The sequence below is a fragment of the Carassius carassius genome, chromosome 23 (genome assembly GCF_963082965.1).
Source record: "Carassius carassius chromosome 23, fCarCar2.1, whole genome shotgun sequence".
NCBI lineage: Eukaryota > Metazoa > Chordata > Actinopteri > Cypriniformes > Cyprinidae > Carassius > Carassius carassius.
The window spans coordinates 7,409,726-7,427,108 of NC_081777.1; the positions used below are offsets into that span (position 1 = coordinate 7,409,726).

At 37.6% G+C, this 17,383-nt stretch overlaps 1 protein-coding gene across 4 annotated transcripts in view; it reads right to left on the reverse strand.

Annotated features, from left to right (window-relative positions):
• The window catches only part of LOC132101283 (ventricular zone-expressed PH domain-containing protein), a 162,642-nt gene that overhangs the window by 6,806 nt on the left and 138,453 nt on the right, over positions 1-17,383 (reverse strand). For 3 of the 4 annotated variants that reach the window (XM_059506112.1, XM_059506110.1, XM_059506111.1), the window contains exons 13-14: positions 10,923-11,059; positions 7,101-7,511 (exon numbers count right to left, since the gene is read on the reverse strand). In XM_059506112.1, the coding sequence (XP_059362095.1) occupies positions 7,275-7,511; positions 10,923-11,059 (374 nt within the window). In that variant the 3' untranslated portion in view covers positions 7,101-7,274. Of the gene's footprint in view, positions 1-6,360; positions 6,425-7,100; positions 7,512-10,922; positions 11,060-17,383 lie in introns of those variants that run through there. The other variant, XM_059506113.1, reaches the window with a different exon arrangement.

The window sequence follows — 17,383 nt, forward strand, 5'->3', positions numbered from 1 at the left end:
TGTCACTTAATATTTTATTTTGATGGGTCAATCTATTGGATTACTTAGTATACGAAACCATGATCCACACTCAAATAAATAGTCTGCTTTTAGTGTTTTTTAAATTTTACACTAATCAACTGTGGGACAAAACGGAAACATTTCGGCTCAAGGCCTTATTCAATGTGTATACTGTCTACAGTTTACAGTTGAGGGCAAAAGTTTACATCCCCCTTTCAGAATCTGCAAAATGTTAATTATTTTACCAAAATTAGATGGATCAAACAAAATGCCTGTTATTGTATAAGATCAGGGTAAATTTTTATTTATTTTTTCTTATGGGAAACATGTACATATCTTCTGTAGCCTCTGAAGGGCAGTACTAAAAAAAAAAAAGCTATTTATGCAAAATTATAAAAATGTACACATCTCGATTCTGTTCAAAAGTTCTCACCCCTTGGCTCTTAATGAATGGTTTTTCCCTTCTGAAGCATCAGTGAGAATTTGAACCTTCTGCAATAGTTGCGTATGAGTCTCTAAGTCGCCCTCATTGTGAAAAGATGGATCTCAAAATCATACAGTCATTGGTGGAAAGGGTTCAATTACACAAAAATGCTGCAAAACCAAAGAATTTGTGGGACCTGAAGAGTTTTTCTGAAGAACAGCAGGCAGTTGAACTGTTCAGGTGAACAAGGGACTCATGAACAACTGTCATTAAACGAAAAATAAATAAATAAAATGATTAAATAATAATAATTAAAAAACCAAACAGAGAAAAAACCCAGCTGTGGATCATTCAGGCAACAACACATTATTAAGTGTCACAGTGATGTAAACCTTTGAAAGGGGTCATTTTTTTAATAAACTCAACAATTATTTTCTCTTGTCGACTATATGTAAACATATTTTATGTGAAATATCTTATTCAGGTCAGTACTAAAGAAAAAGAAAAGCAGTTATACTATTGGCCACTATAACAATGTTTATATTGCAACATGTTTGGATTATAACTGTTTTGTGACACATTTGGGCATGTTTCTGCTTTTTGCATCAATTCAATAAATAATTCCAGAATGATTGTTTCTCAAAATAGTTTTTACTGTAACATATTCTTATAATTGTTTATGAAGTGCTGGAGATAAACATAGAATTGAGTTGAATCCAGTTAGTAATGCTGTTTCGGTTTTGGCTGAACTGTCACACACTAGTACAGAAGCTAATCTTAAGAATGTAAATAATCCTTCTCAAACTCTCACTGTCTTTTCCTTTGGAAGTTTGTTTATTTACAAGATGACCTTTGCTTGTGTTTTCATTGGCCTCAAGATGATATTTTCAGAGATGGTAACCATAACCCTTTGACATCCAGTCAGCACCTCATCTGTGAATCCACAATGCCCAGACGGCCAGTAATCACTGATTTTTCCTACAGACTGGGCTCATGTCTAATTCTCACTTATAAATCTCTTATAGATTCATGAAATGAGCTAATGGCTCGCATGCAGTCATAGGAACACAAATTTCCAGAGTTGCACACACAGTCCGGCTTCAAGAGACAACCAGACATTGATATACAACTTTAGCTAACAGTTCTGGACTTGGAAAACAGTCTGCTTGCCAAATGTAATCTATGGCTCTGCTCCAGTACTGGTCTATAGCCAGTGGCCTCACTATGTCTTCTTCCTACATTGGAAACTACCTTCATCTGAACCATCATGAAACCTTAATGATTTGGACAGTTTCCAAAACACACTAATATGCATAAAATACATACAGTAGACATAATTGGTAAAATAGTACATTTCTATTTAGGTTAAATTCTTTTCGTTTTTAGTATTTAATGATTATATGTATAAAAATTTTTCTTGTCCATCATCTTTGATGTTTTTGTTTTCACTCATATTACATCATCTGCTTTTCTGTGAAGGATAGTCATATAGCTGCCTTAAAAACAAATAAAATGGTTTGTGTGTGTGAGAGAGAAAGAGAGAGACAGAGAGTGAAATGACACAAACCTTAAGCTATTTCAGCTATACACTTCACAAGAATTTAAAGTGAGATGCAATTTAACAGTGTATCACACTAAAGTTTACTCAGACTTTAAATATTAATCTAAAGTCCTTTACACATTTTTTGTCACATTAACATCTGCATGCTTGTTCCAAAGTGTGGAACATTTCAAGACAGGAGTTTATTTGATCTAAAAGTGGCATCAAGGGCTGCTTGGAATGATGAAGAGGAAGATTTATAGCGATTTTCTCAATATACATGGCTTCTAAGCAGCTTTACAGAGAATAATGACGTTAGTGTTTATAATATCTTAATATCTTCATGCCTTATAGTTGAATTTCTCAGATTGGAGCTGAGTAATAATATAGTTCACATTTTGTGATGATACAAGCAATCAAGTAGTTTAGATATGAAATAAGCATATATTGCCAAATGCGAGTATACTGTGTGTACTGAATGCAGATAAAGTCAGATATACTTACATTTCAAACTTTTGGTAGCACTTTATTTTATTTTGATGGTCCTTCAACAGACTATTGACTAGTAACTCTTCAAGAACATGTCAACTTATACCACTAACCCTAACAGAACAGTCTGCTAATACTCTTGAGAATTGGTTGACATTAGTTGCTTATAGTTAGTAGAACGTCTAAAGCGGACTATTGAAATGAAGTGTAGCCTATAGTTTATATTAACAAATGATTAGTCCAAAATCCTGCTCATTCAGTTATGAAAAATAACAATGAGCCATGCATTTGTATATGAATATGTTATTATTACGTGATGGCAATCATTACTTTCATCCCACATTTCATAACTCATAAGGCAATATGGAACTATGGGATCTATGCACCAATGGGATGTAAAAGATGTTTCTGATGTAAAAGTCCTGTTCCTCATCAGTGTACATTAAACATAACATATATTCTGATTGGCTATGACTGTCATGTTCCACAGCTGTTTTGCATTCAGTGCAGACAGATAAATTAGTTGACTCTAGGAAACCTGACGCATCACGCTTGGTCATCATAGTGTCAGCAGGGTCTCTATATGCTGAGTGGGGGAGGCCAAACAAAACCTGTCTGCCAAGATAACTCAAGGAGAAGATTCCAGACTGAACTCTATATTCTCCCAAGGGTCTTGTTCATGTTTTTGAATGGTGTAATTTACCTGCAGACATACTCATGTTTGTAATGTGTATTTAGTACATATGGTGGTTGTATTTGCTTTGGAGCTGGTCCAGTGTGTCTTCAGTCTGTTTGGGGGGGGGGGGGGGTTGGGGGGGGCATGGATACGTTTTGGCAAAGCTGCTATCTACTCAAGGGTGCTGAAGCCCCGTCATATCATGTTTAAGGGCTATTCCACTGTGTTCAGAGCAGTGACTGCTGTTTAGGCACGTAGTAGCAGTTTAATGTACATCCCACGTGGTCACTCTGTCTGATGTGTGAACAACATGAAAAACTCTTAAGATCAACTTCACAGAGGCAACATACTACACTGCTTAAAAAAACAAAAAAAAAAAACAATTTTTTTGGTTGAACTACCCCTCTAGGTGTTTGTGATTCAAAGTAATGAAAGTAAATACTTCCATAATTATATTTCTAATGAATTATTTATTGAAAACAAATAAATCAGTTTCAGAAATTTCATCAAACTACACAAAAGAAAAACGAAATTAATCTTCCTTTATCATTTCATTACATTAGTCAATAATAGGTTGATTTAGTGAAACTGTTCATCTAAATAAACTATTTAAGCTTTGGAAAGTGTCAACTAACATTAATCTTCAACAAATTGATATATTAGAGTTTAGTCATATCGTTTCAAACACTTAAAATGAATACAGATAAAAAAAAATTAAAAAAAATTAAACATGAATTACAATAATAACATTTTCATTGCTTTTCATGTTTAAAATCATTACAAATGTTCATAATGTCAGTGTGAATTGCTGTTTGTAACCCTACATATTTCAGTGTGAATCAGTATATTCAACAAGAAAATGTAAAGCAGGATTTGATTTCATCTGTTGAGAATCATGATCAGGACACAGGTTATACCATACCAGAATGGAGTCAGAATATGAATTGTGTTTGCTAAAATAATGGTGAAATAGATTAGGCTACTCACATTATCCATTAGTTCACATGGATAATTGGATATCAGAATTCTTCTGAATAACATAATCAGATGAATCTTTCACAACAAGACCAAGAACATGTCTTAAGAAAGTAAATAGGGTCAATATCATGTTGACTAATACTTCAATATATATAAACAAAATCTATTAACACTGAATGTCTTTGAAAAACGTCTCTCACAGTCAGTAGTTCCTTCACTGTGCATTCCAGTATTTAAAAAAACTAATTCAGTAACTTCATTTGAAGAGGGCAAAACCCTCCAGCATTCAATACAAAGAAAATAGACATTCGTCCCTCAGGAGAAACAACACAAACATAAGCCATGCTCATGTCACAGAGGTCATGTGCACATGTGCACACCTTCATTTAGCAAGTAATTGGACAGATATTTATACAGCTGCCTGGAAGTGCATTTCAAATCAGAAGAACTAAAAACAGAAAACAAAATACTTTCAAAATAAATAGAATTTTGGCTCAGAGACCCCAACACTATGACTGTGAGAACGTTTACTATTGGTAAATGAAGTAAAACTTTGTAACAAACCATGGAAATGCAAATGTGTTTTGGGGGGTCTTCACACATCCTGGGACCTTGAGGCACCTTGCTGAGCTGAAAGACCATCTGCTATGGGCCGTTAGGGGTGTGAGATCTAAATAAATGCTACAAGATGCTGACATGCATCCTGACTGGATTATGTTGTCAACTCAAGTAAATAAACAGAGGAAATCAACACTGTGAAGCAAAACAAGAAACATCTGTGGACATACTTCTGTTTTCAACTACAACAAAGCTTTTCTTGCCATGATTAACATCTTTTTTTGCCCTGGGTTAAAGCTAGATAAAGCAATACTTTTGTAATATTCAGACACAATGGAGTACTACAGTTTAAGGGCCAAACGAGCCACACGTCTCGAGTCTCACCGAGGAACTTTATAAGGAGGAGGGAGAGAGAGGATCAGGTCTGGGATACTTTATGTTTTGTCTGTGCAGCAGTTGGCCATGAAGTGGCTGCCACTTGTATTGATTATTTTCTGAATGAAGGTTTATGTTTATGTTTAATTTGAGCAACTGCAATTTCATAATGCATAGTACTGGCGCGTGATAGTTGATCTATTGACAAACAACCTGTTATCTGGCTACACCGGGGGCTAAATGTGCTGAAATATATAACATTTCAATTATATTGTGAACATTTTCTGCACAAGCCTCCCTAAATTAGGTTTATTTTACATTATTCATAACCTAGTAGTCGGAATAAAAGTGCACAGTGGAGAATTACACCATGCATACTGTGTTGAATGCACATATTGTGGGTATGTTTGAGTCATTTCCTAATTTAATTCCTTAATTGAACCAGGCACCAAAACAACACTGACAAATAAACAGTGAATTCCCCCCACTGCATGAAAAAAAGACTAATCACTAACATGATAAGTGTCGAGATGCACAATAATCTTTAGAAACCAAACCACAGTAACTACATCAACACTGAAGCATGAAAAAATATTGAATTCTGACTGATTTGAAATACAGGTTCACACTCTGTTCTCTCTGAATCTAAACATAAGATTACTTACAAACTGTAGTCTGTTACAGATTACATGATGAAAACTGTAGTTAGTAACATAATTTAGGTAACTTACTTTTAGATTACTTTTTATTAACCTTGTTTAACACTTACCATTAAACATACCATATTGATATAAACCACAAATATAAAGAAAATATATTCCTTAACATATTTCTTTCTTTCTGTCTGTCTTTGTGAATATAGTAAAAGCTGCATGGTTTAACACACAGTAGGGTTAAAAAAAAATCATTAGAAAGAGGGAGAAAAAAAGAAGAATTAGGGAAAATCACTAAATTGTGAATAATTTACGGCCACTGTGTGAATAATATGTAATCATGTAATCCATAAAAAACGGTAATCTGATTATACTCTAATAACAAGTACTTAATTTTTGGAATCTGATTACATAATCCATAATACATGTAAGCAGTTACTGTTTGTCACAGGGCAGAAAGTAATGTAGTATTTTGGTCCTTTTGTGAAATCAATCCAGCAAAATTATTTTATTGCTGTATGTTTGTAACAGTTCGCATGGTTTGTGAACTGAGGGCTAAATGTAGTATAATTTTATTGCTGTCAAGATAATATTGGCTTTTGCTGTATTTTGGAAGCTTAGAGGAGCTGGCAGTAAAATTCAAGATTATGAAAACTTCAGTGACTACTTCATGCCATGTACTGAAAGAAGGGGTGTCCATTGATTAAACCAGGGTTTCCCAAACAGGGGTACTGCAATGAGTTTTTGGGTTGATAAAAAAAGCTAATAATTAATTATACTGAATGTAAAGTTGTAATAAATAAATCAGCATTTCAGCAAATCAGATTATTATCAAATATATATATATATATATTTAGTTTATAGCACAAGTTTGTCCTGTATAACAGTAATATATTTCTATTTTAAATTATTTTAAACATACTACTATTACCAATAATTGTATACATTTTTTATTATGATTATTATTATCAACATTAGAGTACTAAAAGAGTGTTAAAACGTACTGTATTTACTGTATGAATTAACATGTCAACTGTGACAGCTCTATTTGTATGCTGATTCTAAATAAGCCTTCTATACTTCTCTGGAAGACAAAGATGTATTAAATCATGATTTCTGTTATCAAAACGTTTAGATATGACCCACAGGTGCAGCTCAGTGTTACTCAGCCTCATTGTACCTCACTCATTTTCTTTGGTCATGTCCCAAATGACGCACTATGACTTGGTATTGACTTGGGGTCTTGTGCTCTTTACTAACACATGTCTGAGAAGTCCATAAGACTGTAGGATGTCCCATTGATCATTTCATGATTCATAAGGGTTCTCCTGAGGGATCCTTCTTGGTCACAATGTGCCCTTGATGCCCTTTGCCATGCTCACCATAACAAAGGACAAATTGACAGTCTTAGTGGCTTGCCATTGCAAGAATTTATGTGGAGGATGACTGCAAAGGTTGAAGGTGGCATTTGAGACAGTACTTTTGTCTCTGATGTTAATAAACTGTCATAATGTAAAATTGTGGCAATAAGACGCACCCATCTGACTTGATAAACCCACAGGATCCTCAGCAGAACAAGTATCACAGGTATGTGGTGGCCTCGCGGTTCTCGCGTTCTTTGGCCTGGGCCACAGCCACATTGATGCACTGCAGCCACTCTTCTGCATGCTTTTCGTCTTGAGCTTTCAGCACGTAGGTTTTGCTGTCTGTGAAGATCTCGAAGGCTCTGGGCAGTCCACGGTCACGCCTCTTCTTTGCAACCACCTTAACACTTTGCACTTTGCTAAGTTCAATTGTGCTGTTGTCCAGTTCATCCTTCTGTGAGTAACAAGAGGGAAAAAGCACCTTCAATCAAAGCTAATGTTTTACACGCTAACAATCAGGAAGCTTTGCATGGACCACAGCCATGTGCATTGAGCCAGTAGTCAGACCCTACACCTCGTCAGTCCAAAAAAAGTTAAATAAAAAATTTCTTACACGGCTCTGGGGGGTGAACAAAAGTCTCCTCTAGTGAATTGATGCGTTTTTGTAAGATAAATATCCATATTTAAAATGTAATAATCACTTTAATGTAGCTTGCGCCAACAGTTGTACATGGAAGCAGCTCCAGCCGAATGACATATGAAATCAGCATTGTGCATGCACCGGAGTCTCGTGAAAACCAACGTTTGTTAACAGGAGCAAAGGAAGCAAAGTTTCCTTACTTTAGCAAAGGAAAACCAGTCTCCTCTTGGCTTATATCGAAATACTCTGACATTCTTCTTTACAAATCCTTGTTTTGTATTTCTAATTAGTGAGCGTTGATTGTTTTGATCTCTCCGCTGCGTTTTCACGTGCGTCACTTCTTAGCGGCGCATGTGCAAAGCTGAACTCATACGCCATCCACCAGGAACTACTCTTTACAACAAGCTAAATTAAAGTGATTATTACGTTTTGAATATTAATATTTTTCTTACAAAAAATAATCGATTCGCCACAGGAGGCCTTTGTTCACCCCCTGGAGCTGTGTGAGACACTTTTTATTTTTTATGGATGGGCGCTTTTTATTTAACTTCTTTTGGACTGATGCAATGCAACATCCGCTGAGTGGCATTAAACAGCTTGAAAGATCAAAGACAATTTTTTATAGTCATATTCACCTAGGATACCATTGGGTGAGTAAAACACAGTCTAATTTTCATTTTTGGGTGAACTAACCCTTAAACAAACTACCTTATAATCAGGTACTTTACATGTTCACATCAAAATAAGTGTACTTCTTTAAAGCACAAAATACATTTTACATTTTAAAACATCATGATTTAAAGGTACTTTAAAGTAAAACTTGTAATTTTCACAAGGGTTACGGTGCATTTGCATAATACACAATCTTGTGTTGACTAGTCAACTAGTCCACCACTAATTCCTCATGGGAAAACACAATGGATGGGGTTTAGGTTATGGGGTTTTTGGTTGGAGGATCAAAGCGTGCATGATGCTTCAAGTTCTCTTACTCTATTGTTCTGCCTGTCTCTCAACTTGTTTTTAAGAGGCGCTGCACGAAGTTTGCCAAAAATGAGGCTTATTGTTGTTTGTGTCGACTGATGAGAATAAGCACCATTAAAATGAAAGTAAGACGTCAAGGGAACGTTTTGGTGAATCTCAAGATTAAGTGATGGGTTTTTATAAAGATCATCTTCCATAAAGCAGGCCACTATACTATTACAATTTCTAATGAGCCATTAGCTCCCAGATTAAAACATCTAACAACTAAAATACTTTTTTAGTCACCAGATTACAGAATTGCTCAAAAGAGGAAATTTGACCTAATTAGAATGATACACTAATACATTTTTTTGAGGACTTGATTTGATTGAAAACAAATTAATTAAACGATTAGTCATGCAAAAACTGTCATTTTCTCTGCATTCCCTCACTGTCATGACATTCTAAAACCCATATGACTTATTTTTGTTCATAGAACACAAAATAGGATTTATGGTCACCCTGCTCTATTCAGTCTATTGAAAGCAGACCAGTGATCAGAGGTAGCAATACAATAGCTTTGTGTGAGAAACAGACATAAATTTAAGTCATAGTCTCTAATAATCAGTATTTCTCTTAAGCCGCGTTTCCACCGCAGAAACTTTACCCAGGAACTAGGGACTTTGGCCTGGTACTCTGTGTGTTTCCAATGCAGGAACCAGGAACTAAATAAAGTTCCGGGTAAAAAAAATCCCCTCAGAAAGTCCCTGCTGGCGAGGTAGTACGTTTTCAAAGCCAGAACTTTTCGGAGCGGGACCTGGGTGCAACCACCATTTATTCGGATAATTTTCTAAATATTACTGTTATTGTGTAATGAAATGTAATTTTAAAAGTATTTCAGGCGAGAATGTAGTTGTTTAAAACTCAAATCTGTGGTTTATTTATAAAGACAGCGCCTATTTAAAATGTGTTTCGCTGATCTCAGAGACGGTGAGCTCCACGCGACCAGCGGGAGCTCAGTCCTTATGTATCCGCCGAGAGCAGCCTCACCTCGGCTAGACCTTCTGATGTGTGCCGCTGGCTCTGATGTCTCTTTAGTGGTTAAACATAAAATATAATTCGTCTTGGGTAAATCTAACAGGTAATCTTTGGTCTGTATTCAATTTATCTATATGTTAAAATGAAAAGAAAGGCAATTGATATAATATTTCGTTTCATTGTCTGTATATATACACATTTCCCTGAACTAAGTACATTTCTGCAGCTATTATTATGTTTAAATGAAAAACGAAAGGAGACAGTGAATATTTGATATTCTATTTCGTTTTATTGTAAATATACAGTGAGTACAATAGCAGTAGCCAAGGCGAGCTGATCGATGTTATCAAGTACGCTGCTGTTTGCAGAATTACCGGATTTGCGTCATCGCGGACATCACACTCCCGAGTCGAATGCGCAAAGTCCGAACTACTGAGGATGCAAGTTTGAAATTTGCGTTCTTTGTATTGAGAAACGCGCGCAGACCTACGTCACCAGACTATTTGCCTAATCTTCCCGGTACTTTACACCGCGGTGGAAACACAGAAAGCAACAGGTCTGGGGGTAAAATAGTTCCAGGGGAAAAAAGTTCCTGGTACAAATGTTCCAGGTAATTTAGATGGAAACGCGGAATTAGTTGTCATTGTTTTTTTTAAATGTCCTACTTCGCAGAGAAAATGGCATTTAGCAGATATGTCAAACTTTGCATGACACGTCTAAGAGTGGCATGAAAATAAAGACTGAGCAAACAGCTTAAATTTTGGTTTGGTTCTTACACTGGGCTGTCATTTGACTTCTGAAGATCTGGAACATACCACACAAGTTGTATGGAATATGTTTGGAATAAAGTTTTGAAAAATTAAGATTTTTAAAATGTAAAAACAGTAATGAATTGTTTTGTTTCCCTTGCTGCGTAATACTTTTGTGAAAAGTTCTTAGATGAATAGAAATTTCAGCATTTCAGCATTATACAAAACATTATACATTTCTGTACTGCCACTTTTGATCACTGCTAAATAGTATTATTTATTTTATAAATAAATCTATATGTACATAAATTAATTTATTAAATCTTACTTGAACCAAACATTTGAAAGGTAGTGAATACACATTTCCACAAAAATATTGCACTGCAAATAAAGGTTAAGTAAATTATTTTTTAAAGCATCTTGGCATTAAGGAATGCATAGATAATACATTCTGTGGTCTTGTGAATAAGACACTTACTGATTTTCCTCTTCGAAAGAGAAGCTGGTTGCCAGCGAGGGTAAAATAACGTGTTTTCCACCTTTTGATGAACTTCCAGCGCACTTGTTTCTCTTTCAGCTTCCCCTCAATGAGTGGCTGGCCGTCCAGGTTAACAACTGAGCAGAAAGAGTAAAAATTAAAGGGTAAGACAATGTTATCATTAACATAATGAAGAATCACAGAAGTTGTGTTAACTTTCCAATTTGATAATTTGTTACTTTTGCATGATAGGTATAAGAAGATGATCACACAGAACATGTTTCTTTCTAAAAACACAAGATGCCACACAATAGTATCCAACTGCAGAGCCACAGTGCTGATGAATGGAAAAGATGGGAAAGCACAACACAATGATCAGACTTCAAAATAACACACATTTAAATAGAAAAACTATATATAAAAAAACAACAACTAAAAAGCCTGGAATAACATCATGTCTGTCAGAACTTTATGACTGACCCAAAGCAGACTTCTTCTGTCAGCATGTCCATGTGTAGTCATTCCAGTAATCTTATATTTTTTTTTTGTTCATACATGTAGCATGTTACCTGTTATTTACTGGTACTGTTACAAAACTGATTTACCGGTATTTCTGAAAAGGTCCTGTTCACATAGTACCTCTCTAAAGGATAATTTACCAGTAAAGATAGCATCTGTAAAATTGACTATATTCTGCCCAAGGAAAATAGAAACTCAACACCAAACAATACTCTTCACTAACACTGCTATCCTCTTTCTGGACTGCATGCTATTTACACACAAAGAGAATTAAGGGTGAAGTTTTCTCATTAGACAAAGTAAAGTGTTGCCCAGTTTTTACTATCATGTTGTAATATCGGGTGTGCTTCAGGCACGGTGAATATTTTGTCTCCTGCCTGTGTTTGCTGGGTCTGTCTGAACTACACAAAGCATTTCACAGATCTCTCAAGGGTCTATTTCAGTTAAATAGGAAGCTGTGCTATAGCCTTTCCAAGATGGTACAAAGCAGCCCATTGTCTGAGTTTTCCTTTTTTTCACCAAGGAAAACATGAGAATCTGCAGCGCTTTGATAGCCCGCTTAAGATTAAGCAAGACTGCTCTCTGATAATCACCTAACTATGATCCCAACTAGCAGAAGTTAAGTCCATGGTGTATTTGAGAACAATTAGTTTTCCCAAAAAAGGGCCATTGTTTTTAGTTAAATTAGTGTAACCCTGGGTAAACTTGGGTTAATTAAGCCTTTAGATCAGAGGTTCTCAACCCACGGCCCGTCACGAATTAAAATGCGGCCCACCATGCTGAACACAATGAAAAAACTAAAAAAAAAACTTTCAGTTTTACAATTAATTGTATTTTTTACATTAATTTTAAAATGTACTAAAGAAATATAAGCTATAGCATAATGTTTTTATGTTAAATTATTTAGTTTTTTATATATTATTTTCAGACATGAGCAGACCTACTCACATAATGTTACGCATTTAATGAACACATACAAGCGTGCACTTTGGCATAATTAAATTCAAATATTCATCAACAGCCATTAGTTCGGTAAAATTGAGCATCAGAATGGACAAATTAGTTTTTAAGGGAGAAAAAAGAAATGTGGAAAATGCCAGCGAATGAACACATACAAACAAGGATAGTCGGAGTATCAGTAGTGAAGGAGAAGTGCTGGATTTTCAGTTTGCCCCGCAAGAAGTTCAGGCAAATGAAAACACCCATACTATGCAGCAATCATCCTTAATTGAAGAAATGTGGCAAAACTTCTCTGGAGACAACCTCATATTATTAAATTCGAAAGTGCTTTCCATATTTGGATTAATATAGGCTACATTTGTGAACACACATTTTCTGCAATGTCGCGCATCAAGTCATGCTCCCGTGCGCGTCTTACAGACTGCATCTTCACAACTTCATTGTGCTGTTACCCCTCTTTCACACCGCAAGCATGAGCGGTGCGCGAGCAGCGCGTCCGTGCAACTACATCGTCACTGCAGCAGCAGACTCTCGCGAGTATTCACACTGGAAGCGTATAAATACAGCATCACAGCAGCGGCTGCAAAATGTGTTCGGCAGACAGTATAACCATTTCAAACAATGGGTATAATTCTTTCAACATTTTTTTTTAATAACAATACACCATACTTTTTTACCCAAAACGATTAATTAAAAAGTTTATATGGGTAAATACATATTTGTTATACTTAATTTTCTTTTCTGGCATAATTGTTAAAACACTAGACATTGGCATTGTTGTTAAAACTCTTGACATGCTTATTATGTGCATTTTGAGCACGTTTTGTGTTAAATCACATTTATTTTGTCCATCAAAAGTGTACTTTCACTTTAATTGAACGTGAGCAGCACAGCAAAAATAGACCGGACGCCGAAACCCCCGCTGCACTGCTGTTCATGCGCTGCTCCTGCTTGATGCTCATGCGCTGCTCCTGGTCCCGGTGTGAATGCACTCATTGATTAACATGGACGCCGAAAAAAATACGCGCTGCATAGTGGACCATAGTGCGGCCCGATTGAAAAAAGGTTTGAGAACCGCTGCTTTAGATTATATATTATTTCCAGTGTGATTAATCCCTGTGTATTTTGATTGTAAATGTTCACGTTTAAGTTTTTTTGCTATTTTTTTTTTAGAGTGGTCATCTATATTTATAACCTTCAGTATGCAAATATCAAAGGCAAAAATCATTCATTTTGATTGGTTTGTAAATGTAATCCTCCCAACAACGGGTTGGTGTATTCTGATTGGTGGATTAAGATCCTTTTTGAGGGAAGAACCATTGAATGACAGGAGGAGAAGTGAGAGAGAAGTTTTGCTTGATCAGTGATTGTTATGGTGTCTTAAACTTGCTATTTTTTTATGAATTAGGTATAGGTTCAGCAAGAATACATCTGTCAGTGTTTAGACAGCGTTTCTGGTGTAGTTCGCTGTCTAAAATATGAGTATTTCAAGCGAGTTTTATAGACTAAGTGTCTCACACAGCATTGTTTACATTTGTATGGAAAGCCTGTCGTGTCTATGTACGGTTCGTCGAGAGAGATGGTGAGCGTATTGAGGACATTGCTGGATGACGGACTATTAAGACAACTAATCAGCATTTATTACAAATTTCTTCTTCGTCTGATTCCCAGAGAGATTCAGAGTTCCTCTGGCATCGCTGGATACAAATTGAGGGAGAGTTCATGATCGCAGTCTTGAGCGAAGTGATTTTCACGCTCAACCCTTTGCCATTCATTTGCATTGAGGCACTCTGCATTGTTTTATTTTGCTTGGTTAAAGTGAAGCGGACAGTTTTGTATTTTAATCAGCCACAACGCACCCTAGCAACAATCCAGGCCTGCAACGGTTGGGGTTGATGAATGGATGTGTGTGTGGGGGCCCACATATATGCTGTTTATTTTTATTTGATATATTGTAATGCCAGTTACGGTTATTGTTATTGTCCCAGTTGTTCTTACAGCAAGCTGTATATAGTCGGAGGGCTAATTTAAGTAGTCCTCTGCAAATACTGAGATAAATTGGAAATAATTCACTCATAATAATTAAATTTTAAGTGAGCAGTAGGGCTGCTCCGATCACGATCGTTATGCGCATCTCGTCAGTAAAGCCGGTTCTCTAATCAGCGGTAAATTCCCTCAGGTGCGTGATTTCACATAGAGCAGCTATTACTACACAGAGCCATTGTTAACTGAGAAGCTGCGCAAATCCACGTTCATTTTCAGCGTTTATTTGCGCATCTTCTTGGGCCCTGTCCACACGGACACGGGTATTTTTATAACCGTGACTTTTTTTTATGCGGTTCGGCCATTCGTCCACACGAAAACGCAGTTTCAGGGCACCGAAACCGAACATTTTTGAAAACTACGGCCAGGGTGAGCATTTTCAGAAACGCCGGTTGCAGTGTTGTCGTGTGGACAGTATAACCGGGGTTTTTGCCTTGCGACGTCAGAGTGTGCGCCGTTATCTGCTGTGTCAGATTGTGCGCTGCTGACTGCTTCTGATTGGCCAAGGTGACTTTACAATTTGGGTTAAATCGCCGCCTGCTGGTGTGGCATGCTCTTGACAGCGCTTGATAGCATGTTTTGGCGTTTTCATGTGGACGGGATTTTTTTTTTAAATGCAGGAGGAAAAACTCTGGTTATAAAAATACCCGTGTCCGTGTGGACTAGGCCTTGGTTAACAACGGCTCTGTGTAGTAACAGCTGCTCTATGTGAAATCAAGCACCTGAGGGAATTTACCGCTGATTAGAGAACCGGCTTTACTGACGAGATGCGCATTAACGATCGGCCGATCGTGATAGGAGCAGCCCTAGTGAGCAGTTTCCTTTATTGAAGTGTTATGACTGATACATTGGATATGTTACAGTTGTTGGGTTCACTAACTCATATGTGCATGTTATGTGTGCGTTAGTGGGTGTGTCTCTGTGCGGCTGCTGTGAGCTGATCAGTTTCAGCTGCAGCTCGTTATCAGGCTCTATTTAAGGAGAGCTAACCCTGTCTTGTTTGTGAGTTCTTCTCACTTCAGCCACAAACATTCACAAACATAGGAATCAAGAGTGGTGATCGTGATGACACTGCTGTCTGTGAAGGCCGCACTGTGGGGAACGGCAGTGTGGGAGAACCAACATCTGTTCTGCTCCAAGTTCCCCTGCCTGTCCCAGAAAATGAAACTGGTCTTCGACCACGCCATGGCAGGGCACAAGGCGCCTAGGAGACTGGCTGATATCAGGCAAGGAGACAGAACTGTTTCAGACTATTCTATCGAGTTCCGGACTCTGGCAGCGGAGTGTTATTGGAACAAGTAGGTGCAGTGGGACATGTACCTGCATGGGCTGGCTGATCACATTCAAAAGGAAATATTTGTGTCGGAGTTACCAGGAATGTTGGACGGCCTCATGGATTTAGCCTAACTTGTGAATTCATGCCTGAAACAACGAGACCAGTGTAATCGGAGTCTGCTGTGTTTGAGTTTTCCTGGTTGTTCTGTTATGGAACCTGGGTTTGCGATCAGCCATTCCTTCGACAACGAGCCCATGCAGGTGGGGAGAGCTCGCTTTTCCCGGGAGGAGTTAGCGCCGCAGAAGACGAGGGCTTTGTCTGTACTGTGGGGCCGCGGGACATCTCTTAGCTGAATGCCCAGTAAAAGACCAATCCCGACAGTAGGTTTGAGGCTGCTTTCAGTTGGAGCCTCATGTAAGAAACCCTCATCCAGAACTCTCCTCCCGGTAAGACTGCATTGGGAAACCAGGGACCACGAGTGCAGAGCGTTACTCGACTCAGGATTAGAAGGTAATTTTTTGGACTTTGCACTCGCTAGACACCTTCTCATTCTGATGGTTCCTCTTAGTCAGAGGATTTTTGTCAAGGCGCACAATAGACAAGTCATTGCCTAGAGTGAATCAACTTTTTTCTCACTGACTCTCCACTGGCGCCTGTCGTGTTGGGCCACCCGTGGCTTACTTGACATAACCCTATTGTGGATTGGAATAAGAGTTCCAAATTGGCTCTAAGTAAGTCTGCTTATTCCCGTCTCTTGTGTTTCGTTGCAGGATGAGATGTTGAACCTGTCAAACGTGCCCAGGGAGTACCACGACCTGAAGGAGGTGTTCAGTAAGTCCAGGGCTGCTTCTCTTCCTCCACACCGTCCCTATGACTGTGACATAGATCTAGTGCCATAGCTCTAGTGCCAGGTACTTCTCTGCCTGAGGGCATGTTACACTCTCTTTCTGTTGCTGAGAGGGAGGCCATGGAGAAATCTATTTCTGATTCTCTGGGAGCCGGGCTCATTCGTCCCTCTTCTTCTCCAGCAGGGGCAGGGTTCTTTTTTGTTGCGAAGAAGGATGGTTCCCTGTGACCTTGCATTGATTACCAGGGCTTAAATAACATCACTGTAAAAAATACTTATATACTGTCCTTTTATAAGGATAGATTTAAATGTAGCCTCGTGTATATATAATAATCATCCATGTGTGTTGCTCATCCAACCCTTTCAGAAAGCAGTTCTCTGATCTCATTGATTCTTTTAACTTAACACAGTTTGTTTGTGATGTCAACTGATCTGGTTTTATCCATGGGCTTGTCAATTAATAATGTGGTCACAGAGGATAATTATATATCTGACCATAGACCTGTCTTTTCCTATAAATGAGTTGACAGCAAATCGTTTTTCTGAGGCATATGTTAAAATCTCTACCATCTAGGCTTCTGGACCCCCTTGGACACAGAGGAGGTGACTGATGTCTGGATATTATTAATGATGTTGCTCCAATCAGACAAAAAATGCCTAAGTCCCTCTCTCAGCCATGGTTAAATAATGAAACACGTGCTCTCAGACAAGCTTGTAGAAAAGCAGAAAGCAGAAGGAAGAGAGACAAACTACAAATTCCCTTTGAAATGCAACAGGGATCTCTAAATAAATCTCAGTGTACAGTTAAAGTAGCTG